This window comes from Lolium rigidum, chromosome 7, assembly GCF_022539505.1.
Source record: "Lolium rigidum isolate FL_2022 chromosome 7, APGP_CSIRO_Lrig_0.1, whole genome shotgun sequence".
Taxonomy (NCBI): Eukaryota; Viridiplantae; Streptophyta; class Magnoliopsida; order Poales; family Poaceae; genus Lolium; species Lolium rigidum.
In genome coordinates, this window is record NC_061514.1 from 145,258,893 (window position 1) to 145,286,424 (window position 27,532).

The 27,532-nt window shown below is 46.5% G+C and overlaps 3 protein-coding genes across 3 annotated transcripts; all 3 read right to left on the reverse strand.

Annotated features, from left to right (window-relative positions):
- Window positions 1-2,192: 2,192 nt before the first annotated feature.
- LOC124672128 lies at window positions 2,193-4,165 on the reverse strand. Its single transcript, XM_047208404.1, has 3 exons — window positions 4,084-4,165; window positions 2,694-3,269; window positions 2,193-2,376 (listed from the first exon to the last, which is right to left on the reverse strand). Exons 1-3 carry the CDS (start codon window positions 4,122-4,124, stop codon window positions 2,193-2,195), a joined length of 801 nt encoding a protein of 266 aa, XP_047064360.1. The 5' UTR covers window positions 4,125-4,165.
- Window positions 4,166-17,182: 13,017 nt separating this feature from the next.
- Window positions 17,183-20,652, reverse strand: LOC124677954 (neutral/alkaline invertase 3, chloroplastic-like). The gene is made up of 6 exons (XM_047213887.1): window positions 20,131-20,652; window positions 19,668-19,836; window positions 19,349-19,560; window positions 17,916-18,409; window positions 17,786-17,834; window positions 17,183-17,647 (listed from the first exon to the last, which is right to left on the reverse strand). Exons 1-6 carry the CDS (start codon window positions 20,650-20,652, stop codon window positions 17,330-17,332), a joined length of 1,764 nt encoding a protein of 587 aa, XP_047069843.1. The 3' UTR covers window positions 17,183-17,329.
- A 425-nt stretch (window positions 20,653-21,077) lies between these two features.
- Window positions 21,078-26,179, reverse strand: LOC124677955 (histone deacetylase 9-like). The gene is made up of 14 exons (XM_047213888.1): window positions 26,057-26,179; window positions 25,308-25,420; window positions 25,096-25,213; window positions 24,468-24,542; window positions 24,179-24,398; window positions 23,910-23,973; window positions 22,825-22,917; window positions 22,630-22,738; window positions 22,338-22,387; window positions 22,173-22,263; window positions 21,921-21,991; window positions 21,632-21,730; window positions 21,389-21,455; window positions 21,078-21,301 (listed from the first exon to the last, which is right to left on the reverse strand). Exons 1-14 carry the CDS (start codon window positions 26,091-26,093, stop codon window positions 21,216-21,218), a joined length of 1,293 nt encoding a protein of 430 aa, XP_047069844.1. The 5' UTR covers window positions 26,094-26,179; the 3' UTR covers window positions 21,078-21,215.
- Window positions 26,180-27,532: the final 1,353 nt, after the last annotated feature.

The window sequence follows — 27,532 nt, forward strand, 5'->3', positions numbered from 1 at the left end:
TTTGATGACGCTTCCTCAGGTCCGATCAGGTCCTGCCGTCCACCCGCTGACTCTTCTAGGCTTTTTGGGTGGGTTGTACGTCGACGTGTGCCTTCCTTGGGTTTTGGTCTCCTTCGAGATGTTTTGCTTCGGTTGTGACGCGGTCTCATCGCTCTGTGTCCTGATCATGGGCCTTCTTGGCCGGTGGTTGGGCTAGGCGTGTGTGCTTGTCGTGTTTTTAGGTGTGGGTTATTTGTCAGAAGGCTTCATGTGTAAGGGTTTTGGGTCTAGTTTTACCTTATAAACTGGATCGATTTTGCTCTTTTAAGCTTAATACAATGATGCGCAGCTCTCCTACGGGTTCTTGCAAAAAAACTTGTGCACATTTGATGTGCCCGTCTGCTACCCAATGGGTACAGGTCCCTAATGTCTACGCACACTTCTATTCTTGTAGACAGTATTGGGCCTTCAAGTGCAGAGATTTGTAGAACAGCAGCAAGTTTCTCTTAAGTGGATCACCCAAGATTTATCGAACTCAGGGAGTTAGAGGTCAAAGATATCCATCTCAAGCAACCCTGCAATTACGATACAAGAAGTCTCTTGTGTCCCCAACACACCCAATACACTTGTCAGATGTATATGTGCACTAGTTCGGCGAAGAGATAGTAAAATGCATGTGATATAGATGAATATGAGTGGTAATAACAATCTGAAATAAATATGGTAGCAGGTAAATATGCAGTAAAACAGTAAATAAACGGTGATTCGATGCTTGAAACAAGGCATAGGGATCATACTTTCACTAGTGGTCACTCTCAACATGATATCATAAAGAAATATAAATATAAGCACTTCACTATGCTACTCTGAACTGCTCTCTGGTTGGATAACGAACACTAATTCATTGCGTAGGGCTGCAAAAGCAAACCTTAAAGATGTATTCCTAAGTACTAATGAACACCCCACTCCGTCACTTTGAGCATTCATAGGAGGTACTAACACACCACAATTTCATAGAGATATCCTACTCAAATCATAATTCAGTGAACAAGTATTATGTGAAATATAGCCTAAGAGACCCACACGGTGCACACACCGTCACCTTTACACACGTGGGACAAGAAGTCTCCGGAGATCACATAAGTAAAATCCACTTGAATAGCATAACGACATCTAGATTACAAAGCTCATGATCACATAAAGATCACACCATGGGAGAGAGAGATAAACCACATAGCTACCGGTAAAGCCCTTAGCCCCGAGGGAGAACTACTCCATCCTCATCATGGGAGTCAGCAATGGTGATGGAGATGGCGGTGGAGTCGATGGAGATGGCTCCGGGGGAAATTCCCCGTCCCGGCAAGGTGCCGGAACAGAGACTTCTGTCCTCTGAATCTTGTCTGCGACGGCGGCGGAGCTACGGAACTTTTCGTTGATGGAGGCCGATTCATTTAGGGTTTTTGCGTCGGGAGCTTTATATAGGCGGAAGGGCGAGGTCGGTGGAGATCTGGTGGCCCCAAACCACCCCTAGGTGCGGGTCAGGGCCAGGCCGCGCCTAGGCATGGTCGCAGCCACCCTGTGGCCCTCCCCCGTCTCTTCTCTGGACTCCGTCTTCGCTCTGGGAAAAATGAGAACTTTGGCTTTTGTTTCGTCCAATTTCGAAAAATTTCATGTACAACTTTTCTGAAATACAAAACAGCAGAAAACAGGGAACTGGCACTATGGTATCTTGTCAATAGGTTAGTGCCAAAAAATGCATAAAAGTGCCACGAAGTATAAACAAAACATACAACAATTGGTGTAAAACAAGCATGGAGCATAAAAAATTATAGATACGTTTGAGATGTATCAGTCCCTGTCGGGTATTATGGGTATGGTTCATACTCGTGCGTATATGGGTATGAGTATTGTATTGCTCTACCCTACCCACTGTCATCGTTAGTCCCTAAATCTCGTTCTACATGTCCACTTACGGTACCAATTACCTTCGACACCCGTATGCATTGACATGTCAATGGTTCGAGGACCACCATGTAGTTCCGAGCCATCCGAAATCGCTAAATCGAGCCAGAGCCACACCTACAATGTTGGAAGTGACGGGACGGCCAAAGGGCTGAGGGGATACCTCCCTGCGTAGGGCAACCCCTTGCTGCCGCTCCCGCCCTCCCATGTCACCGGCGGCATGGGAACCCACGGGTGAGGTGGACGTCATTTCACCCAGGAGCGCATGCCATGCGCTCACGGTACATGGGTCGGGCCAAGCCGACGGTGATGGGGACGCAGATGCGCCGCTTCTTCTTATTTTTGGCCACCGCTGTCGACGACTCGGCATAGTGGTCGCTCTTCGGCTTCTTGTACGGCCATCCCTTGCCCATGGCTGAGGTCGCGCTGCCTGTTCTGTGGGAAGTAGAGAGGAACAACAATGGAGGAGAGCTGTGCTAAACGGTGGCAATGGCGGGGCAAAGACGACCCTCTTAAAGAGGGAAGGTACGCTGCCGCTATGAATGTCGGTGCTTGTTTCCACGCGCATGCCATTGATGGAGGCGCAGAAGCCCAGCCAATGCCCATCAGTCCTGGTGCTTCCGCGGAAGCAGAAGCATGCCATTGATGGCGCCGCAGCGACCAAGCACGCGCGGTACATTAAACTAAAACTTATTTACATGTGTACTATTACCCACGCTAAGGCAAACACAAATAACAGGCAAAACAAGTGCCTCATGTCACACAATCTCAAAGTCCCATCAACAATTGAGACACGATTTATGTCGGATAGATCAGGCCCCGGAGCACTGGTCTCATGTGTAGTCTCTTTCATCTCACGCTCCAGTGTCTTCTTTCTTGACAGGTCTTTCAAGAAATTACTGTTCTTGTCACCATAAAGATAGCTGCTAACTCTGAACGTCATATGTTCCTTTTCTGGGACCAAATAAAACAACCCCGCCTGCAAACGGCTCTCTCTGTACTTATTAAGTGCATTGTTTACCGTACAAGATAGTCTTTTGATGGTTCCAAAATTTTCGCTATAAGCCACCGATGAAGTGACTTCAGACACGTGAATCATCCATGAAAGCCTCCACCTCTCACTACGAAGCTCTTTTTCGTGCCACAGTGTTGTTGATTTAAGTATGACTCGGGGTTTAGCCAATGTTCTTGTGCCATACTCGTCACGGATACATATCCTGACCATCTTCTTTGGGCGTCCAATGACCTTGTCTTTTCCGAAAACTAGAGACCTAACCTTCTGCTTGAATATAAAGAAAAACATCTTCCCTGGATTCGGGCGTTTGATCCTGAATATGAAATATATGACATGCACATTAAAAATCAACGACCAAGATTTTTCAGGAAATTAAAAAAGAACAGTCCTTGGGCTTCTCAGGAAAGGTGTATCGATGCTACTAGCTCGTAGTCCTTTATAATAAGAAAAGCGAAATTTTAAATCCGTCTTGGGTCAAATTCAAAAGTTTCTACCACAATCATTGTTGTATTATAAAGAGAATCTAAAAATCGGAAGGGCAGATTATACTCGGCGAAAGAGTATGTCAATGTCCATAAAACATCAAGCCGCTGCAGCCCACCCCCACCTTCTGCCTCAGCGCCACCAGGTCCATCTCCAGCGACGCGCCCCTCTGCCTGCCATGGTAGCGGCCTGCCCGGCCCAACCCGGGCCCATATCGGCCCCGGTCAGCAACGCAGAAAGCCGCATCGGCTTCGCCGGAGGGGCGGCTGCCACCATCTGCTACACCCCTCCCTCCGCCAACCGCCAGCAGGACTGCCGCCGGCATACTCCTCTGGTGCTACCGCTACATCCGGAACCGCCTCGCCGCATCTGGGCCGCTGCATCTGTCAGCGAGCTCGAGCAAGACAACTTCCGCCGCCGCTGGCACCGGCCGAGCATTGCTCGGCGGCTCGCGCCGACGGCGGCGAGGGCGAGGGGCGGCGGGGTAAGTGGTGTGCCGCCCGTGTCGCCAGAGAAGGCGACGCGGGGGCCGAACGTTTCTCAGATGTGGTTTGTATCTCCGATGAACAGAGGGGATTACAATTACTACTAGAGATATACTCTGCTGCCGTCGTAAGAACTTAACCCGGTAAATGCGTTCGTACCTGCTGCCGTCGGAAATACTTCTAGCTTGCATCTTCTCCATGAGTAGAATCGCAGATTCGAACCGGAACCGGCTATTTGCGAGTTGCTATTTGGTGCCGAAAGCCTGGTTTGAACGTTGCTATTTGGTGCCGAAAGCGCGCTTGTGATCTTCAGATACCAGAGTATATAAAGACGAGGGCGTAGAATAACTTGGTTCGGAACCGGAATCCTTTTTTGGGGGTGGCAAAGGTCCGGGACACTCCTCTTTTCTGGTTTTGACAAGTCTTTTTCTTTTCTTTTTCGAATCGGTTTTGACAAGTTTTGACAATACTCCTAAACCGAAGTTGAGAAGAGATGGTTGGACAAAGCCCCTGCAAAATTTTGTAAAGCTTAATATTGATGTTTCGTTCGATTCAGATGTTCTCCTTGGCACTACAGGCGCACGTGATGTCGGCCAAGGTACATGCCTTAAAACAAGGTTTAATTTTAGCTCAAACAGTTGGATGCAGCAAAGTTATATGTTGTTCTGAGAGTATCAATCTGGTCCAAGCAATGAATGAGAGAGGCTACTCTAATGAAGTTTCAGCTGCAATAGATGAGGACTGCTATCACCTGACTTCCGAATTTCTGAAGATTAAATTTGAAAATAATTTTTGTGAAGCAAACTATATAGCTCATGAATTAGTTAGGCGCTCGTGGATCTAATCAACAAGTCTGGTTAGATGAGTCCCTAGTTTCTATTGTACATTTTTCAGTTAATGATGTAACTTCTATTTTAAATGAATAAAGAGGTATGTTTATGTCAAAAAAGAGAGTAAAATGCGTGCTCGGTCCCTAAACTCGTCGGCCGTGTCGAGAACAGTGCCTAAACTCAGGAAAGGCACCAACACGGCTCCTAAGAGCATCTTCACCGGGCGTGCCCCATATCAACTTTAATAGGGGTGTGAGGTCGGGTTCTTTTTTTTCTGGTTGGACCGGCACGTTTCAAAAGTTGCGGACCAGTTTTGGATCTCAATACAATCATCGGTAATTCTGTGCTGGCCCCTACGTGGAAGGACTGAGTTGGGGTCGCCGACACTCCCGTCCACGTAGGATTTCGTCCCGTGAGACTCTCTTGGTAACCAAACCTGCCAATTCTCCACCCGCTCTGCCCCCTCCCAATCCGCCTCCCACCTCTCCGAATCGCCATCGTTGCATCCTACCCCATGCATGGCCATTGCCCGCTCACCTAGAGACCGTCGCACCTCCGCGCACACAAGGTGCTCGACGACTTGCCAGGTAGGCGCGATTGGCCGCTGTTCGTTGCGTCGTCTGCCTCAGCGCAATTTTAACCATTGATTTTGCTTTAGACATGGATAGGGACGATGAGATGCTTGCCCTGCTGCTGGAGGACGAGCAAGCCTTCGACGACGACCTCCGGGAGCATTTGCTGATCATCGCGTCCCTCCAGGACATGGTTGACGCCGAGGCGGAGAAGAGGAAGAGGCCGCGCCGCGGAGGATCAAGGGCGGGGAGAAAGAAGTCCAAGCCCCGGCAGAGGATGGAGGGGCATACCATGCTGCACAACGACTACTTTGCAGATGGTGCAACACATGAAGACAATTTTCGGCGCCGGTACAGGATGAGCAAGGGTCTGTTCACGAATATCCTCCACGGCGTTCGAGAGTTCGACCTCTACTTCAAGCGAAAGCTCGACGCTGTAGGCGTTGTCGGGTTCTCGTCGATTCAGAAGTGCACCGCCGCCATGAGGATGCTTGCATACGGAGCACCTGCCGATACGCATGAGTGAGTCTACTGCCATTGAGTACATGTACAAGTTTTGCCAAGCTGTGGTTGGAAAGTTTGGAAAATACTACTTGAGAGAGCCAACTGAGGAAGAGACTGCAAGGATCATGGCACAAAATGCTGCGAGAGGATTTCCTGGAATGTTTGGAAGCATCGATTGCATGCACTGGTCATGGAAGAACTGCCCGTTGTTTTATTGTTTGTTGAATTTTAATTTGAAAACTATCTCCGCAAACATATTTATTCCTATGTTATATTTGATAAATGATTGTGTGTTAAAAAAGCTTTAAAAAAATGTTTGGGGGCGGCGTTTGGGGGACGCGGCGGGGGAGCGACGTCCCCCAAACGCGGCACGAACAAAACACGTCTCCCAAACGCTCAATCCGGCGCGGTTTGGGGGACGCTTTGGGGGAGGCGACTGGAGATGCTCTTAGGCCAACTCCAACGGGCTGCCACATCCGGACGTTGGACATTCGTCGCGGTCCGCGAGGTTCAATGCGACGCCCAACGGACAAATGCATACGGACTGCGTGGTCGTTCGCGTCCGCATGAGCTCCATTTTAAGCGGATAAATGCGCTCGGTTTGTGGAGGCCGCGAACGGTGCACGCGCCCACACGGGTCTTCCCGAAAATCTACAAGCCCACTCGTTAGCGACCGAGGGAGACGAGGAGGCGTGGGCCCACACACACGCTAGTCTTCTTAAATGAAGAGCACCGGTCGCTCTCTTCTCACTCCAGTCCCCACTCCCAGAGGTTCCCAAACCCCCGAGCTCCCAAACCAAAGACACCTTGAGGCCATGGCAAAGAAAGGAGGTGGAGGCTGATTCCGACCTGGCTGGAACGACCACAAGCCCTTTAGGTCGCGTTCTGGCAGCTTGCGTGGCGGCACTGGCGGCCGCCAGAACGCTCGCGCGCCTGCGGCAAGGCCACCACGCCCTATTCTCGTTCCGTGTTCCGAGCGGCACGTGAACGTCGACACGGCAATGGCGCGCATCTACGCCGACATCGGAGCGCCACTCCCCTGGCCGGATGCTCATCTCCCGCATGGGTGGCATCTAAACCAGGCACGGCTGTCCGTGCCAGCACCGATCCCGACGAGCAACCATGCGCGCCGCCGTGAGATCCTTCGCTGTTGCGCCAACCTGTCCTGGATCTTCGACCGGATCCGACATACACCATCGACTCCCTGCTGTGGGAGCGGTGGTTCGAGGCCGAGCACGAAGCTCGGTGCGAGATGGTCGAGGCCCACCTCGAGGGCCTCAACTACGATGAGGCCGATCCGGCCTTCCAACCTCCATCGCCGCCACCGGCGCCCGTTGACATAGGCATTCCAAATGGGCCTGCCAAAGATAGTACCCGGGGTTTATCGAAGGCCCACTACCCGAAGAATAAGAAGTTTCGAGAGTCCAAGATATGTTAAGGAAAGTAGAATTGTAATAGAAAGTGTTGTTTGTAAATCTGGCGGGATGAGTTAGAAACCGTCCCGGACTCTGTAACTTGTACAAAACGAAACCCTCGGCTCCACCTCTTATATAAAGGGGGAGTCGACGGACGAGGAGATCATCGAATCATTGTCTGCAAACCCTAGTTTTCATATTCGTCGAGTACTTTTCGGCTGAAACCTTCGAGATCTACTTACCCTCTACTTCCAACTAAACCCTAGCCTACAATCCATAGGCATTGATAAGTTAATCCCTTGTCAATTGGCGCCGTCTGTGGGAATTAGAGGCGTAAGGATCTGATCTCGATGGCACGTTCAAGATCTTCGACATCATCAACCGGAAGCAACACTATGGATCGAGGTAAACAGATCGCTGCTGGTCTTGTTGATTTTGTTCCTCACCCACCCTCCCGTTTGGATGCATATGCGTATCTGGCGGAGCCCTTGGAGATGACGTTCGGAAGGTTCCACTTTCGCGTCGAGAAGGAAGGATCGTATCGTGTCGAAATTCCGATTTCGTCGGGATCGTCGGCGGTCGATTCCGATTTTTCAAGCTATGCATCGTCAACCGAGTCGAAGAAGAAACTTCGGCAACACGTTACGTCGACATCGAGCAAGAGAGAAACTCGCCAAGATCTTCGACAACGCATCGTTTGAGTCATCTCGCGGACTCATATATAAGCGATGGCTCAAGCGATGTCGACGAGTTACGACTTCATTGACAAATCTCTCACAGTGGGCAAGGTCTTCATCAATCTCAACAATGATGTCACCAAACCCAACATAGATCTGAGTACAAAATATCATCAGATTTATGCTATCGAAAATCAAGAGGAAACATCGGAGGCTTTCGACGAGTTGGGAAATCCTTTTGTCGATCCCTCAGATCTAAGGAGAGGTATGGGCACTAAATATGTCGGGCCCACACCACGCGTCAGAGTTCAACTTCCACAGGCAGCCTGGGATAGAGCGGCAAAAGCCCTAGATGGTTCGGAGCCAATGACGACGACAACCACGAGCTCAAGAACCGCAAGCTTATCAATATAGGCTCGCACGAACCGCCCGAGAAATAGAAAAACGAGACGACTGAGTTGAACAGGAGAAAGGAGGCAGCTTACGCATCCGGCGAGAGAAGGGCGGATCTAAGTGGACAATCTAGAGTTTCGGGTGATAGCCACGGGGAGGCTCGGAACGAGAGGAAGATCAAGGTTACAACACATACCCGAAGCGAAAAGAGAGCACTTGGTTCAAAACCTCGACATGTCTTTTATGTCGATAGATACAAGAGGAAATATTATCCCTAAAACACCGGAAGTCTGGGTATATGGCGACACAAGCTTACATCCTTGCATCCGTGCCACCCCGGGAGATCCAAGGGAAACATTATACAACATGGCGTTAGCAGGGGTTGGAGCTATGGGGACAGCGTTCGTAGCAACGCCTCCCGAAGGAGCGACAAGGCAAAATAGTCCACGACCTGCGGCAGCAACGGCGGCAGCTCCGGAAGGACCAAGTGGAGCAAGAGATACAGGAGCACAAGCAAGGGTCGATAGAGCGAGGCAAAGCAGAAGAGATCATCGGCAGTCTCCGGAGCTTAATGACGAGGATATGTGCGGTCTACCGTGCTTCACGAGAAGAGTCCGAAAAACTCGAGTCCCCTCAGGATTCAAGTTACCCGATCACTTCAAAAAGTTCGACGGCCTGCAAGATCCGGAGGACTGGCTAATTGATTACCTCGAGATGGTGAAGCTAACTGGAGGAACTAGAGCAACAGCCATGCAAAGTATTCAGGTGCACTTAAGTGGAGCCGCACGATCTTGGATCAAAAAACTTCCGCCGGGATCCATCGACAGCTGGGAAAGTTTCGAGGACGTATTCGTCAAGAACTTCAGGTCCACGTGCAAAAAACTCCGCGTCGTTAGAAGAGCTGAGGGCATGTCGACAAAAGCCGGATGAGTCAATGAGAAAATATATCCAAAGGTGGAACATCATAAAAAACTCGGCAGAAAATATATCTGACGAGAGAGCAATAGATGCGTTTGTCGCAGGAATTAGGCGTGGAGATTTTGTCGAGGATTTGGGAAGGACCAATCCAAAAACAGTATCCGCGTTGATGGAGATAGCAAATAGATGGGCAGACGGAGAAGACGCTGTCCACAATAAACGACACAGGTCGCCTGAGGAGGACCGTGGTCGAAATTATCAATCGAGGCGACGATTTCCTCGACAGTACCAGAACTACGACGCTCCAGTGGCAAATTTCGGCTGGATTCCGAGCCAGTCGCAGGAGGAAATAATAGAGATGATTATCAGAGAAGTAATGAGCAGAGAAGCGACAACAGAGACGACTCCCGCAATAGACAAAATAGTGGGCCAAGGTTTCCAAGACCTTTCGTATCCCCCGAAGAAATGCTGAACGGACCGTGCCAGATGCACTTCTTCCTTGACAGCAACGGGAAAAGTCGGCCGTGGCACTCGCAGAAAGACTGTCGAAATTTTCAGGCAATGTTTAGATACGCAGAAAATGCTCACGCTCGAGCAGCACAGAGCAATCCTCGGGAGCCCAGGAGCGAAGTTCACCTACCGCCACCTCCCGCGATTACAGACGACAATCGGCATCAGCTCAGAATAGCGGCAGCACCTCCACCACCACCTTACGTTGATCCTAACTCAAACGGAGCAAGTGTCGATGATTCGAAGGGAAGGCCGTCCAACGTAACTCAAAAAGTAATCTCGAGACAAGTGTTCATGGCGGAGAAAATGCCTCCACCAACGAGTTGAGTACCTCAATTGGTCGTGGCAAGACATCGGCTTCACCATAGCGGACCACCCGCAAGCAAGTTCCTCGACCAGGGCAGTCAGCACTTATTCTGCCAGCAGTTATTGCGGGTTTTGATGTTTCTCGAGTATTCATAGATGGTGGCAGCAGCTTAAACCTTATGTATGCAGATACATTGAGGAAGATGAACATATCCTTAGCAAACCTGAAGCCAACAGACACAAGGTTCCACGGCATCACACCAGAAAAACCAAGTTACCCATTGGGAAAGATCAACCTCGACGTTCAGTTTGGAACCCGAGAAAATTATAGAATCGAGAAACCGGAGTTTGAAGTCGTGGATTTTCCATCGCGAGTACCACGCTTTGTTGGGACGACCAGCATATGCTAGATTTATGGCAGTACTCACACTATACATACCTGTTATGGAGATTGCCTGGACCCAAGGGACCAATCACGGTCAAAGGGAGTTTCGCCTTAGGCTGATAAGTGCGACAAAGATTTCCATCGGTTATCGAAACCTTCGGGATGCAAGCTGAATACTTGGCGTCGAAAAGCATGATCGATTACGACGTACTGCCGGACGTCGGAAGGCCAAACAAAGAATCAACTTTCAACACGAGAGAAAAATTCTAAGGAGGTGCGGATTCACCCGACAGATCCAAAAAGACAACATCCATTGCAAACAACATGGATATCGCATAGGAAAGCGCGCTCGTCGAGTTCCTCCGTGAGAACTGGAAAATCTTCGCATGGTGTCCAGCTGACATGCCGGAGTACCCGGGGAACTTGCCGAGCACCACCTAAATTTGGATCCAACAAGTGAAACCAATCGGACAACCTTTGCGGCGTTTTCGAACCAAACCGTAAAGCCATGCTTTCGGAAATAAATCGACTAGAGGAAGCTGGTTTTATCGGAGAGATATCTACGAAGCCACATGGGTAGCTAACCCGAGTGATGGTGCCGAAGAAAAACACGACAGTCCTTCGCATGTGCGTCGACTTTACGTGTCTCAACAAACATTGCCCTAAGGATCACTTTCCCCTCCCAAGGATCGATCAAATCATCGACTCCACGGCAGGTTGTGAACGTCTTTCCTTTTTGGATGCATACTCCGGTTATAACCAGATCAGATTAAAAGAAGACGATGAAGCCAAAACAGCGTTTATTACACCTTACGGCGTGTTTTGCTACAAGACAATGCCCTTCGGTCTAAAAAATGCGGGAGCAACATATCAGAGGATGATGCAGAAGTGTTTAGCAACACAGATCGGGAAAAACGTGCAAGTATACATCGATGATGTCGTCATAACATCAAAAAAGGGGGCAACGTTGATCGAGGATCTCAAAGAAACTTTTGACAACCTCGACAAATTCTGCCTCAAGCCGAACCCGACGAAGTGTTCTTTTGGCGTCCCAAACAGGAGAACTTCCGGGATTTCTAGTTTCAGCAAGAGGGATTGAAGCAAATCCCGACAAAATACAAGCCATAGTAACAATGAGGAAGCCAACGAAGTTGAAAGAAATACAGCAGCCTAACCGGGCGAGTCGCAGCTTTGAGCAGATTCGTCGCCGAAGTTAGGAGAAAAAGCGTTACCATTTTATGCGCTCGATAAAACAAGGAGATAAATTCCAGTGGAACGAAGAGGCCGATAGAGCTTTCGAGGATCCGAAGCGAAAAATCTCGACACCACCAATCCTGGTGGCTCCAAAGGAAAAGGAACCTCTCCTGTTGTATATTGCAGCCACACCCCAAGTGGTTAGCACGGTGTTAGTTGTCGAAAGAGAAGAAGAAGGGAAAATCCATGGAGTGCAGCGGCCGGTATACTTCGTGAGCGAAGTCTTGTCGCCCTCAAAACAAAGGTACCCTCGGCACCAAAAGCTAGCATATGGAGTGTTCACGACAGCACGAAAATTGCGCCACTATTTTTCGGCACACCCGATCACAGTGGTCAACGAAGCTCCCTTGTCAAATATACTGAACAACCCAGAAGCTACGGGTCGTGTCTCCCTTTGGGGAATAGAACTTTCCCTCGGGACATCACGTACGAAAAAAGAAAAGCAATAAAGTCGCAAATACTGCCGGACTTCATCGCAGAGTGGATGGAGTTGCAAAATACAGGACCTCCAGATTTATCGAGAACCTGGACTATGAACTTTGATGGGTCCAAGAGACTAGAAGGGGCTGGCGCAGGAGTAGTACTCATATCACCTGAAGGCGACAAGTTGAAGTACATCCTTCGGATGACGTTCCCTAACGCATCTAACAATGAAGCGTAATATGAGGCTCTCATACACGTGATGAAGATGGCGAAAGCCTGCGGAGCAACTCGATTAAAAATCTTTGGCGATTCACAGTTGGTAGCTCAGCAAGTTATGAACCAATGTGACACAGTCAATGATAGCATGATGGCATACAAGGAGGTGTACAATGAGCTCGAGAAGTTATTCGATGGATGCGAAGTAAATCATATTAGTAGATTGAGCAACTACGAAGCTGACGTTCTTGCAAACATCGGGTCGCAGTGCCTTGCAGTCCCACCGAGTGTATTTTGGGAAGAGATAACAGAGAGATCCACTGAGTCGACAAAATCAAAAAAGAAGGAGAAGAAACCCTCGGGGGCTACCAAGGAGAAGCAAGAGGAAGAAGAAGAAGAGCAAGACTTGGTCATGGTAATACAGATACCGTGGATGCAACCATACATATCATACATCCTCAGGAAAGAAATACCCGACGATCCGGTCGAGGCAAGGCGAGTAATTCGACGCTCCAAAGCTTTCACAGTGGTTAATGGAGAATTATATAAGCGAAGTATTTCAGGCGTCTTGCAAAGGTGCGTCACACCTGAAGAAGGAAGAATAATTCTGAAGGATGTGCACGAAGGAATATGTGACCACCATGCAAGTAGTCGAGCTATCGCAGCCAAGGTTTTTCGGGCAGGATTCTACTGGTTGACAGCAATTGAGGACGCTAAGGACATAGTAAGAACTTGCGACGCGTGTCAAAGGTTTGCCGCAAAACCTCATTCTCCAGCCAGCAGAGCTAGCACCAATACCATTGTCATGGCCTTTCGCTCAATGGGGACTTGACATGGTGGGCAAATTACACAAATCATGGCCAGGAGGAAAAGAGTATATGCTAGTAGTCGTCGACAAATTTACAAAGTGGATAGAAGCGAAGCCGATAAATTCACCAGACGGAGCATCTGCAGTGAAATTCATAAAAGGCCTCGTTTTCAGATTTGGAGTGCCCCACAGCATCGTCACAGACAACGGCAGCAACTTCACATCCAACGAATTTAAGGATTACTGCAAAGAAGTGGGTATCAAGCTGCACTTTGCGTCAGTTGCACATCCTCAAACCAATGGGCAGGTCGAGAAAGCCAATGGCATTATCTGCAATGGCATCAAGAAACGTCTGTTGGGACCTTTAGAAAAAGCTCGACATACCTGGCCTGAAGAATTATCAAGTGTGCTGTGGAGCATCCGAACAACACCAAATACGGCGACACAAGAAACCCCGTTTTTTCTAGTCCATGGCGCGGAAGCAGTACTTCCAATAGAAATAGAGCACGACTCCCCTAGAGTCACAGCATATGATGAAGAAGCGTCAAAGACAGCATTGGAAGACGATGTAGATGCACTCGACGAAGCTCGAGACGAAGTATTATCAAGGGTCACCAAATATCAACAGGACTTGAAGAATTACCACAGTCGACGTTTGCGGCCAAGATCTTTTCAGGTGGGCGACCTAGTTCTTCGGCTCACGCAAAAAAGTCATGAAAAACTCGAGTCACCATGGCTTGGCCCTTACATCGTCACGGAAGTAATCGGAGGAGGAGCATACAGGATAAAGGACAAGAAGACAGGGGTGGAGGAGCCAAACCCCTGGAACGTGGCGCAACTTAGGCGGTTCTACGCCTAGAGCTAAAACATAGTCCTTGTAAAACTTCAATGTACTGAAACGCCCACGAGTTTTCAGACGCACTCTTTTCCTTTTTCGGGGCACCGAGTGGGGCCGGGAAAGGTTTTTAATGAGGCGGGCTCGTGGTGCTGCAATATAATAAAGATAGTGGAGATATACTTCTTATTTTTCGACACGCTCGGGGGCTCAACGCCCAAGTCTCAAAATACATACAATATAGATTCACTGAAATATTTCGCCTTGGTATATTAATACCTCGCCAAATATAACAAAATCAGAAGCCAGCAATCATAAATACAATGTACACATCAAAAAACGTAAGTGCCTTGGTCTAAAAACCTCGCTATGTAAATATAGAACTTCGACATCAGAGATACTCGAAGATTGGCAATCCATCCAAGGGACAAACAAGGATGTCTTATTACAACAGAAAAGATAGATTTCAAGGAGGAAAAATAGTGCAAGGGGGAGTCGACGGACGAGGAGATCATCGAATCATTGTCTGCAAACCCTAGTTTTCATATTCGTCGAGTACTTTTCGGCTGAAACCTTCGAGATCTACTTACCCTCTACTTCCAACTAAACCCTAGCCTACAATCCATAGGCATTGATAAGTTAATCCCTTGTCACCCGTGAAGGAGGAGGAGGAGTACGGGCTCTCGCTGTGGGGGTACACGTTCCCCACGACACGCGCAGGCCACGCCAACTGGTCCCAATACCGAGGGGAGAGGGGAGAAACCGAGTACGTCAAGCCCCTCCGATGGATGCCGGTGTTTTCGGGGGCCGTCTGCTAGAAGGCGGCGACCAAGGACCCGCCTGAAGATGACGTCGACCTCGACTACGAGCCAATGGAGGAGGAGGTCATGAGGGTGACGAAGGAGGAGGCCATAGTGTGCGGAGGTCATTTCCTTGGCGGAGGAGCACGCCAAATGGCCTCCCGTTAACGAGGTCATTGGTCCTCCCAAGAGCAGTGGCGGGCCGAGAAATTTGATAATGGGTATTCAGAATAAAAAATAAATATAACCTAGTTAGTGAATTTATGTACAAGTATTAGATCCCAGGAGCAGTTGCTGCCGTGCCTTCTCTAACCAACAACATACACGGGAGCTCACGGCTTGACATGCATGATATTTTACACAAAACAAACTAGAATTGATGACTGTACTGCCAGGTTCAGTTTTAATGCCAAAAAATACCCATGATACTATGTGTGCCCGCCCATGCCCAGGAGGACGCGGCTACGTCGATGCCACCGCCAACACTGGAGTAACTGCCGCCGCCTTCTCCAGTGGCCAATGTGTGGCCGTCTCTACATGTCTTCAGTGAGCTCGGCCTGACATCCCACAACAGGATTATCCACTCCTTTTTTTTTAAGTGTAAAACTTGGGGCTTTCGCTCCAAAAATATGTGAATTAAGTTAAGTTTTATTTTCACACCTTTTTTAACGTTTTTGAGCCTGTTAGGGCTGCCTCTAGCCGCAAACGAACCGAAACCTATTTCGTGTTTGCGGGTCGCCGTATCCGGACCCAAACGGAGATCCCTTATGCAGCAGCCTGCTGGGGTTGGATTTGCCCTTAGCAGGTCTCTAGGTCTTTAGGGGTGTAAACGGATTAGATAATTTCTACGTCGAAACGGGCCCGGGTCCATTTTATGGTGTCCATATCTGATTTTAAAAAATCAGGTGGATAATATCTGATTCCAAAGTGGTGCTCATACGGTATAGAATATGGTATGCAAATAGCATACGAATATAGATCATCCAAAAATTAATTAGTATAATCTGAAAGTTTTAACCGGATAATCCGATTTTTGAATTAAAGGCCAAGACCAATTCATAAGGTTAGTAGTTATTGATTACCGAATTCATTTGGCGAGCATATTTAGCTCTAAATTCTATAAATTCCTGAGTTTTACCATAAATTGTGTTTCTTTTTTTTCTTAACTACACAAGACTGAAAGTTTAAATCCCTCTCAAGATTTGCAAGAACTATAACATCACTGCACGACAATCAATTTGTGTTGGCCAGAGGTAGGCGACGGGTGCGTGGCAACCCTGTGTGGCTGACGAGTCTAGCCCGCCACTCGCGACGCGGGTTTTAGTTCTTAGTTCTATCCGGCGCCCCCACAACGTCCTCTATGTAGCGGGGATGGGCTTAAGGTGCCGAACACTATATTGGACCGCGCCGGACGGAAAAGGTCTTTGAGACATGCGGCTGGGAGCGGTCAAACATCCGGCGCGCCCCAGATCCTAAAAGTCGGCATAAATAGGACAATGCTCGTGAAAGTGATTTTATTTTGGTGTGGAAAACCATGTTTTTGCAAGCAGCATAAAAATATAAATTCAGAGTTGCAACATGTGTAAATAAGGGAATGTGCCTTTTTTAGCGAATTAGGAGCTTCAGTACTTAAATAGTGGGATTACAATCCTTTGCAAGAATGTCAACTAAAAGTAGTGGCGTGAAATTAATCTACAAGCACCTTCTTCTACTTAAACTAGCCTTTTTGGCACACCTATGGGCTGCTTTATTAGCAACCCTTCCAATATACATGAATTTAAGATTAGTAAAAAACCCACTAAGCTCCATTAACTCCGGGCATATGCTCGCAATTTCTGACCTACCACCACCAGGTTCATCCATTAATCTGAATACTTGTTGTGCGTGTGTTTCAATTTCAACTCGTTGGTAATTTCGATCTAGCGCCAATCGAAGTCCATCACCTAGCGCCTGTGCTTCCACAATCAACCCACTAAGGACCCGTTCGGGATCTAATCCAGGGAGGGATTTGGTTGATCCAGATCTCTCACCCGATCCCTTTCGGTTAAATTTCATATAATCCCTTCCTCAGTTGCTTCATCCGGTTAATCCCACTAAGGGAATGTACATTCAAGGGTGGGTGTTTTGACAGTTACAGTTTTACTATTTACCTATTTATGCATCTTTAAAATATCTAAAAATTCAGAGATGTGCATCTTGTTTCAACAAGAACTCGCCCTAGTTTTTTTCTGCACAGGCTTAAGACCAATTTTTTTTTTTTGCAAAACAGCAAACTAGCATTCATAAGTTCATAGATTACTCCCACAACAGGAGGGGCATTTTAAAAACTTTAAATGAACTTTCTGGAATTAAGAAGCTCGGAGTAGCTCCGGAGCCAAAAATCCGTTCCCCTGAGCCTTGCTAACAGTAGACCACTAGAACAGCATGATAGCATCTCAAAATGGGCATTTCCTCTACAACATCCACTTTAATATGTACAAATCTAGTGGTATGTGGACGATTCTTACATAACTAAATGGAACATCCATGAAATCCTAGAGGTTAGAACTGCTGTTGGACTTACACAATATAGGTCTTCCTGCCACGCTTCCTCTTCGGACTGGATGGACCAGTCATCAGACTCAAAGCATTAAGAATTTCCTCATCTTCGTTGTTCCAGAGTATTCTAGATTTTTCAGGATTTTCTAGCAGCAGTTTGGCCACAAGGAAGCCGGCAATGGACCAAGTTTGGAATAACCTGGCCTGCTTGCCAATGAACCGCCCACGCTTGGTATCGTAGTATTCGGGCCATTTATCCGTGGAAATACGGCTTTCAGCCACCTCCACAGCTCTTGCCGCGATCTCGGGCCGGTTCATCTTGATGCATGCCACCGTGAGCTGCAAAAATGAAACAAGAAACTCATTGACATCTACAAGCAATAGCACCAACTGAGCACTCGACAAGGTCCAGAGGTGCTTAACTAGGCCAGTACATATCAATTAGCAAGTAAACAGAAACCAAAGTTTCTTGCAAACCTGCCACAACAATGTTGGCCAGGAACCTCCATTATGGTATGACCAAGGTCTGCAGCAAAGCAAAACAAATGTTAAGAAGAAATGCAAAACGACCTGCAAGATTCGCAATAGATGATATTCTAGGACTCACGTATTTTTAGGGTCGCTCCCAGTAATAAATTTCCACTCTTGATCCTCAAGAGCAGGATAACATATCTTCATTGGCATCTCTGCCACAAGATCAGACCATTTTGCTTCCACTAGATCCAGAATAGCATGAGATTGATCAGCTGTTGCCAAACTGCTTACTATAGACCACAAGTTCCCTAGAGAAAAGAATCGGAAATCCATGTGAGCTGGTTGCAGGTTTCCGATGAAATAACCCCCTTTCGGAGGGATCCATTCAACTAGCCAGGGAGGAATCTGATCGGGATATATGTTAAACTTGTTGACGGCATCATAAGAATATTCTTCTGTTTTGTATCTATAGATTTCATTTAGCTTTCTCTTTTCAAGCCAATAATACTCCCTAATATGGAAAGAGAGTGCCATAAGCCTGCTATTTAGGGCACGGATCAAGTCAGCCGATCCATCTTCTGGGGTAAGCATCTCACGTGCAGACAAGAGGGCTGAATAGAACAGAGCCTACACCAGAAATGAAAATGATATATGAAAATCATGCATAAATATCATAAAATTATCCTCACTCATCCACCAGGATAGTGGGGAAAGATCATTGACAATACCAGCCCTAATCTTAGAATGTCCTGAACTACCATGTTTTGTAAGGACAAGTACTTTAAAAGGCCGAAATATTTTGCTGGCCATAGGTTAGTCAATTCTTTGTACATGTATTATTGCATTTAGACTTCAAGTGAGTTTGTGAATTCTATCAGAGGATAGGTTTCTGCCATGTCACATGAATAATTTAACAGCAAAATGTTCATAAAAAATCGTGTCATTAGTCGACAACCATTTTGGATGATACTTGAATGTTTTCCAACCGTCTTGCATTCTTACCCAACAAAAGATCGATAACTTCTCCTAAAACCAGTAAACGTCGAATGTTTCTTCTAACTTAAATTTATGATAAACCTCACATTAAATCGTGCACGCCTTGATACTGTAGCATGGGTGTTGTGCCAGCCCCAAAAGATTCACAAAGTTACATCCATATGCAGGCCCAAGGCTGGGTCGTTCCTACTTGGTCTAAGTATTGTTCTTCTTTGCTTAATATGGCACAGATCCACAAGAAAACTACGTTTGATCCAACTCTGGAGCATAGATCTATGCCAGAAAATATTGTCTCTTTAGCTGGCCAACTTCTGTAGCTCCAGAACAGGGTTGTGCTCCATGCGGTGAAATTAGCAACACCCAAAACGAATTTAAGACATGCCAAAAGCTCACTTATTCAGTATGTAAGAAAAGATCAGGCTTCAATAATGTATATTGTATTTAGTTTGAGACTTTGTGTTGATACGGTTATATGTCATGTGCTGTTTCTTTTCCGTGTGTTTCTGACGTTTCACTATACTGTTACTTTCTTAACTTAACTGCGCCGTTACTTTCACATGTTCGCGGTACCTGAATTTCCAGCGGGTGTCCATGGATACCCATTCGACGGTCCATCATGCAGGAGCCATCAGTGACTAGCAACGTGGGGAACATGTCAAACCCATCAGCTAAGCAGAGCTTCAAGATCAGTTTTATTCCAGTCTGGACATCCACTCTCTCGTGGAATGAGAGGTCCCCTGAACATTTTCCATATGCCCTCAGTAGTATGATCCACCACAAACCTGATAATAACCATCATAACGGTGCACTTTTTAATGCTATATATATTCTAATTGACAGAACCATCAGATCCAACAGTATTTTAGTCGAAAGGTTGCAAAAACTCTACCTGAATCAACTGGTGCCACACGGCCTATAGCAGCCTCCCCAAAGTCAGGATCCAAGACTTCCTCAGTCGCACCGTCGTCGCCGCCATCAAGTGGAACAACACGCACCTTGAAACTAGCCGGCATTAACCCTTGGCCTGGGCTATGACAGTCAATTGTTTTCTCCCAGCTCTATGTTAAACAAAAAAGGTTTTGCAAATTAGAGGCTAAGCTTGGTACACCATGAGCAGTTCTAATGATACTTTTAGCAAAACGGTACATACATCCCGAAAAGATATTATATGCTAGTAGGAGGATGCGGACTCCAGTAAATGAAAATCCACATTTATCAACTTCAACTAATCGCATATAGGTTGCGCAAAATCGTATCGGGATTTAAGAGCTATTCAGTTAACACAAGTCGCGCGCTCTGTATTGATAACAACATATAGACTAGACATGAATTAGTGAAAGCGGGGGGATCACCTGGAGCTGGAGCGTGTGGAGGATGAAGTTGCGGACGATTTCGTGTTCCCCCTTGAGCAGGAAGGCGATGCCGGAGGGCACGAAGTCCCGGATGAAGACCTGGTCGTAGTTGAGCGGGCTGGCGTCGTTGGGGTCGCACGCGGCGATGGTGCCCACGGGGCTGCCGCAGTAGCTCACCACCGACTCCCGGAGGAGCGCCCACGCCTCCTCCTCCACGTCGCGCGGGGCGCGCCTCCTCTGGCTTGGCGGCGCGTGATCGGGCTTGGCGGTGGCGCCGCTGTTCAAGCCCCTCACCCCGCCAACGTCGCCGACGCCGGGGGCTTTGGGGGCGGGATCATGGTGGTGCGCTCTCGGGTTGCTGCCGGGATGCAGCGAGCTGGCGGCGCACGGCGGGTTCCGCCGCCTCCCACTGATTCCGCCCTTCCGCGGATGGGCTCTGAGGGAACTAGCGGGACGCCGGGGAGCCGCGTCGGAGCATCCGATGTGCAGCGGCAGCAGCGCGGCCACTGCCGCGATCGCCATGAGCGAGTTGCGAAAGGTGCTGCGATGGCCGCGTAGCTTGCGTGCTGGAGCGGCCCGCGCGGGGCACGTGAAACGGCGAGAAAGGGCAGTTCAGTGGAGGGGAGGAAGCTGCTCTGTTTTTGGTTTGTTGTTGGAGCTGTCATGGAGATGGAGGCAGTGGCGATCGGAGGATGGCAACGGCCAAGGATACGTGCCCGTGCTTCTCTCCGTCTCCCTGATTGCTTTCCTTAGTTTTGCCAATATGAACGTAGGTTTTTTTGATTTTGTTTTAGATGAAACATAGCATCAGATTCAAAATCTTAAACATCTTACGAGTCACCCAAGAGGTTAAACTAAAAGGCACTAAAAGAGTGTACATAGCCAAAAATGACAGTACCTGTCAAATGTGTACCAGATTTGAATCAGAAATTTTACAACATACTTAATGCACTGTCCGGTCAAAATATATTCTCCGGGAATGCTTTCAGGCCCTAGTGTTAGATTCTAAGATGCGAATCGACGAACTATTTCCACCCCCAGATTCTTGAACTGGACAACATCAGCAGTAGGCAAAGAGGGCAGTTTCAATGTGCACCATCGTCATGATCATTGTCGTTGTCGCCTTCGTAGTACTCGTCGTCGCGGTGAATCTGCTTGTCTTGGGTGTGCTCTGCAAAACATAAAACCTCAATTCTGTAAGAAGTGTGATGACAAAGTTCAGAAGAACTGCGAGACATGCCAGAGGTATTCCACTTACGGTCGACGCGTTCATCAGGATCCAGCTCATCTTCATCAAAGTCTGGGACATAGAAATCAGGTGGAACCTGCAAGATGACTCATCATGTATACAGTCTCTAGTTCAGGAAAAAAGAAACTACACATACTGATGGAAACAACAAAAACAGGCAACAAAACATGCAAAGGCATAGTCTAGTTCACTGATTGTATTCAGATCCAATTGGGGTGTTTCAACCGTGTGCGAATGGGAATACAAACTAACCTCTTGCATCTGAACTCCAGGTGCATGCTGTATGGCCCGCAAACTCTCCATCACTTGCACTTTGATTGAACTCAGATAGCTCTTGCTATTCAAGTTGTCCTGGTCCATTAATCAATACCAAAGCACAGTTAGGTTAGCATTTATACATTCCTACAGAAAGAAATGGATGTTCTAGTTGATCATGCTCAACATTTAAAAAGTATGATGCACCAAACTGCAGTTAAATATTTATATAACACCAGAGAGGCAAAGGAATAAAAGAAAAGGCTCAGCCATAAAAGGTTCATACCATGCTCAGATTTGGTACTTTCAATGTATAGTCTGGACCGAAGTATTTAATATATTCATTGTCGGGGATGTCTGCAAGGAAAATGCCATGTAAGACTCTGGACCATGGATAACCATTAAGGAAGAAACACATACAAAAAAGGTAAGTGCTACTGGTAGAACTATTGGATTTGTTTTCACTTCTCGCCTTAAAGTACAAAAAAGTAAGGAAAAATGTTGCTAGCATCGAAGGGCAGAACAAATAAATGGATACCATTTGGGAGCTCTGTGTCTAGAAGGACTCCAGTTTCAACAGCCCAACAGCGTGCTACATTCTCTTTGGTGTATCCACCACCTCCCGTCACCTGCATGTTTGAAAATACATGGATATCCTAGAAAAAAGCAAATGAAAACATATGGAAATAGTTTTCTCCCTTACCAGCAGGGGAATTTTAAATTTCTTGACAAACTTCACACATTCAGCATGGCCTGTTTATGAGAACAGATCAAGTTAGTGAGTATAATATACTCCCTATTACTCAAGCAAGTTTAACTCAATGGAACTAAAGTACGAAAGACACGAAACAACATCAAAGCAAGAAATTCCCAAAATGCAGCAATTCTACAATTAAGTGGAGACAAAGATTAAACATGGGTTGGTTAATTATACATCTGGATGACACTTTTGCCAAATTTATGAGTTGCACTTAATATCCTTAAGAATATAGTACCTTCAATTGAAAGATTGAAACACCCTAGACGGTCTCGTGCCAATGAATCAGCCCCACATTGAAGAACAATAGCACCTGGCAGATAAGTCTCAACAACCTTGGCAATAATCTACATGATAACCAATATTACATACCTCGATAAGACTTGAGAACAAGAACATGAAAATAACCATAAAATAATGCACATCGACTTACCGTTTTGAAGAGCCGAGTAAAGCTGTTGTCATCTATGCCATCTTTAAGTGGGATGTTGATGGCGTAATATTTTCCTTCCCTGTCTCCTATATCCTTCAAATGATAGTCATGTAAAACAATATGAAGAGCACATCCATCTAAAATGAAGATATAAAATAACTTAAATATATCATCATCAATACTTAACAGCACGTGATATTCAACTATTTAAAGGAAAAAAAAGCAAGATGCAACCTGTAAGTGCCAACTTTTTTCAACATGTTTATAAACAGAAAGGCGCATATTTCGAACCTTCCCTTTCCTCTATTTTGCTAGTTACAAACTCCCCAGCTACTGAGCGAATTTTGATTGGAAAATTCACAGCTCAATCAAATATAATTGCATAAAGCACCCTTCATTCATTCAGGAGCACGCATAAAACATGAGCAAAAATTACATCGCAGGCAAAAGAAAACATCATGATCAGTGGTAAAAACAATAAATTAAGCTTCCGGTGGTGCTTCAAGCATGACCGCAAGAGTGACATGTAGTCTTCTCAGCTCAGATGATACACAATTTCAATTAGTTGCATGCATCAGAATGAAGAAAATCCTATTAGAGCATGACCGCTTATCAAATATAGATCATAAACCTCCACTATCCCGAAATATGATGCTGGGTATTTCGACAGAATAACATGCCAAGATTATCCAGTTAAGGAATGAGAGTTCAGTGATAGCATGTCACATGTTTACATTTTACAACTTCTAGAAGGACAGGAGACAGTGAAGAAAACAAGGGGCTGAAGTATGTTGCAACGGTTCCTGTAACTATGATTACCTGCAGCACCATCAACTTTGAGTAACATTATGCAAACACCTGTTGTAAATTGGTTTGGTAAATGTCTCTTATGTTTCATACAACCTTAACCAATGTACATTAAATAGGACACAACAAACACCATGCAATTCATGCGTAATAGTGAGCACAAACCAAATACGATTAAGGGTATCACCAACCAAAAAAATAACAATGAAGTAACTGCGGACTAAATAAAGTCGACTACATAAGAATTATATTCATAAAGCAGGTCAGTACAACATTACCTTAATATCACCAGTGCCAGGAAAGAACAGATCACCATACTTGTGGAAACTTACAGTCATTACCCTGTAAAGAGATATACAAAATCAGATAAGAAATCTCAAGGCTCTTGAACACACTGTGTCACAATTATACAGCACCGCCACACTACCCACATCAGAAGACAGAGAGTCAGAGATAGCCACTAGGCTGAAAAATATGGTGACAATAAAAGAATAACTAACTATCAACAAAATACACATGCATTCTTTTTATTCACGAAAGCATGAACCTGTCAGTGAAATAGAAGGCTTCTTCAACTCCATCTCCATGATGAACATCAATGTCAATATAGAGAACCCTAGCATGATACTTGAGAAGCTCCAGAATCCCCAAAACCAGATCATTAATGTAGCAGAAGCCTGATGCCTCACACTTCTTTGCATGATGCAGCCCACCAGCCCAATTAATGGCAATATCACATAATTTATGATTTAACCTTCGAGCCGCATCTGAACAATAAAGAACAGATTAGTGAGATCACAAAATAGACAGAAGAGCATTGCCAATTATCATATTACCTAGAGTTCCTCCAGCATAGATTTGGCAGAACTCAAACAAATCATCAAAGACCGGGCAGTCCTCTCCAAGATTGACTGGCAAGAATGATTACAAAAGTCAACTGGGTACAAATTATGAAGGACAAGAGAACTCCCAATACATGGAGATTTATTCGATAGCAATACCATTTGGTAAAACTAGCATGTTGTGAAAAGTGTAACAGACAGTTTTTCATTTAAGAGGTAGCAACTAAGCTTCCATTTTCCTACAACAATTTTTTTGATAGATCAAACCATCTTATTGTGTTCTGCTTCTATTTTAAGTATACATCTCAAAACCTAAAATATAGCACTACCTTTAGATTCAGGTAAGGAGGGGGTCTCGGTTCAGTGCCACTACGAAGTTACACAAGTTTGACCAACTGCCGCTGGTGTTTGATCCATATAAACAAAAGTGGGGTGCCACAAGTTCTTGGGCACGTAGCCTACTCGTCAGACACATGTTCTTACCAAGTTTGACACAATTTTTACAGCAGCATGTGGCTAGCAGATAAACATAAGCAACAATAAATGTGGCATGTATTTTATTGTGAAAGCAGCAAAGACTAGGAGAGTAGTTTGTAGAAGAGAAAATTGTCATCATTCATACATCTAGTCAATTCACTTGCATACAAGTGCTGAGTATCAGGAGTTATCCGGTGCAAGAATTCCACATAATCAGCAGAATGGAACTGGGCTAGCTCTGTTGGATATGCTTTGTGGGGTCTCTGCAAAATCCACCGGGAGCAAAATAAGGTAAAAGGCACATTTAAGGCACTTTGTAAGTACAAAGAAAGGGAATAAATGGAATACAATACCCACATATATCTCCATCTTCTTGTGAAGATCATACGAAAGCACAAGATGATGTGTCATACAAAGACGATGCGGTTTCATCGGGTGATTTGGCCCGAAGTACACATTGCCAACATCCCCTGAGATGCTCGGTCACACAAAAGCCAAGTAAATAATCATAACAAACATCACAGTGAAAACCTTAAAAACATACTGAACAAGGTGCACGGATTTTTCTCTACAGAAGGAGTAATTAAGGGCCTTGGATAAATGAATGAAGGAGTCGTAGAACCTGGATCAGATATATCTGAACACATGCGAGAGAACATAATCTACCCCTAGCCTACATCGTTAAACAGATAACTGCAGAAATTGTTAGCATTTAACTTCCTTATCTGACCAAGAAGGAAGTATACACTAAAGCAACTTCATAACGCACATAAGGCTAGGGTTGAAGTAATGAAGTACTGAATGAAATATAATCCAATGAACAGGGTAGCACGGGTTCTACTTTAGCATATCCTAAAATTTCCCTCCGCCGTAAAATCACCGCACAGACTTAGACAGAACTGACACACGATCGCATCTTGCCATTAACAAATCAGCGAAACAAGAACAAAATACCACTAGACCCATAAATTATTTCCCCTTATCATCGAAATTGCCAGGTGAGGCGCCCAGGAGGAGTAAGAGTAGAGACTCGCGACTAAGGGGAGAGCTAGGTATATACAGTGGTTAGGGAGAGCGCAGTCCTCAGTAGAGAAGAGGGGGCGTACCATCGTAGAAGTAGGATATCCTGTCTTTCTCCAGCATGACCTCGCTCTCGAGCGGCCGCCCGCCGCTACAAGCGTCAGAGGCGGCGGAGCCGAATGGGGTGAACCGGGGGAACCGACCGCGACGGCGGCGGCGGCGGAGGTTTAGGATGGTCGTGCGTGGGGAAGAAGGGGGGACAACACCGCGAGCGAACGGAGCGGGGCGACGGCTCTGGTGAACGTTCTGGACCTAGTTGGACAGTCAGGATCGTGTTAGTACATGGATCGGACGGACAAACTTTTATTGCATTGTTTTTTTTTTCAAGGGTGAGTTATCTCGCCTTGATGTAGAAATCTCCTAAAACAATATATTTAGAGCATCTCCAACAGGCGCGATAAACCTCATTTCGCCCGCGGTAACCGGATAGCGCGCTGGGTCGGTTTTTCCCCCGCTGGACGCGCCAATATTCACCGCGTGCGCGGGCGGTAAAAAAGGTCCTCCGCCGGACGCGGCAAATTACAGCGCACGCGGGCGCGGAAAACAGTTTTCTACACTACTATGCATCTCACAAGATCAAATACTCACGCATAAATCATGAAACAAATGATGTACCATAATTTAAATGGACACAAAGTGCAACACACATCACATAGTTCAAGAACGACACACAAAATGACGTAGTTCAACAATGACACACGACATATGGTTCAAATGGACAAAGTGGAACACACAATTTGCATATCACAAATGCATATCACACTTCCGCATTTTCCAAGTCAACACCTTCTTCTTCTTCCTCGTCATCTTGGGTTGAAGGAGGAATAGTAGCATTCATGGAAGACACGAAGCCTCCCGGTGGTGCTCTCATACTCCCATACACACCACTCACTGAGCCTCCCATAGTCCCTCCAAACACTCCTCCATAGGTTGGTCCTCCCATGCCGGCCATGCCTCCATAGCCTCCCATGCCGGCCATGCCTCCCATGGCGGGCATGGGCATGCTTCCCATGATGGCCATGCCTCCCATGCCGGTCATGCCTCTCATGCCTCCTCCAAACGTCGGCATGCCTCCTCCAAACATGCCGGTCGTGGAAGTGTTCATGTTGGCTACCAACAATCTCTTCTTGGCCAACACTTCATCGCGAAGAAGGTTGATGTACTCCTTTTGCCTCTCATCCATTTGGGAAGTATCCATCAAGAAAAGCTTCCTCTCCTCCTCCGCTAGGCGTAGATGCTCCTCGGTGGCTTGCCTCTTCTCCTCCAAAGCCAACTTCCTCTCCTCCAAAGCGGCTCTCCTACCTTCAATATCATCCATAGCCTCTTTCTCCAAGTTTCTTTGCATCTTCATATCTTCATTTGCTTGCAACATTGCATTTGTAATCCTTTCCATAGCCATTGCAATGTCGTCATCTCCGGCCTTCTTTCCCTTCATATCTTTGGCGGTCTTCCTACCATGCACATTCCTCCGCCCATTGTTGACCGAGTGAGGAGTGGAGCTT

Coding starts and splice junctions, on each gene's coding strand:
- LOC124672128 (XM_047208404.1), bottom strand. CDS start 4,124: ATGGAGAAGATGCAAGCTAGAAGTATTTCCGACGGCAGCAG. Junction 3,270..4,083: donor AGTATTTCCGACGGCAGCAG/GTACGAACGCAT, acceptor TTTCATATTCAG/GATCAAACGCCCGAATCCAG. Junction 2,377..2,693: donor TTGAGATTGTGTGACATGAG/GCACTTGTTTTG, acceptor TACTTCCCACAG/AACAGGCAGCGCGACCTCAG.
- LOC124677954 (XM_047213887.1), bottom strand. CDS start 20,652: ATGGCGATCGCGGCAGTGGCCGCGCTGCTGCCGCTGCACATCGGATGC. Junction 19,561..19,667: donor TGTGGCACCAGTTGATTCAG/GTAGAGTTTTTG, acceptor GGTTATTATCAG/GTTTGTGGTGGATCATACTA. Junction 17,835..17,915: donor GGGAGCGACCCTAAAAATAC/GTGAGTCCTAGA, acceptor GCTTTGCTGCAG/ACCTTGGTCATACCATAATG.
- LOC124677955 (XM_047213888.1), bottom strand. CDS start 26,093: ATGCTGGAGAAAGACAGGATATCCTACTTCTACGATG. Junction 25,214..25,307: donor ACAAGAAGATGGAGATATAT/GTGGGTATTGTA, acceptor TGGATTTTGCAG/AGACCCCACAAAGCATATCC. Junction 24,399..24,467: donor CTATGCTGGAGGAACTCTAG/GTAATATGATAA, acceptor TTTATTGTTCAG/ATGCGGCTCGAAGGTTAAAT.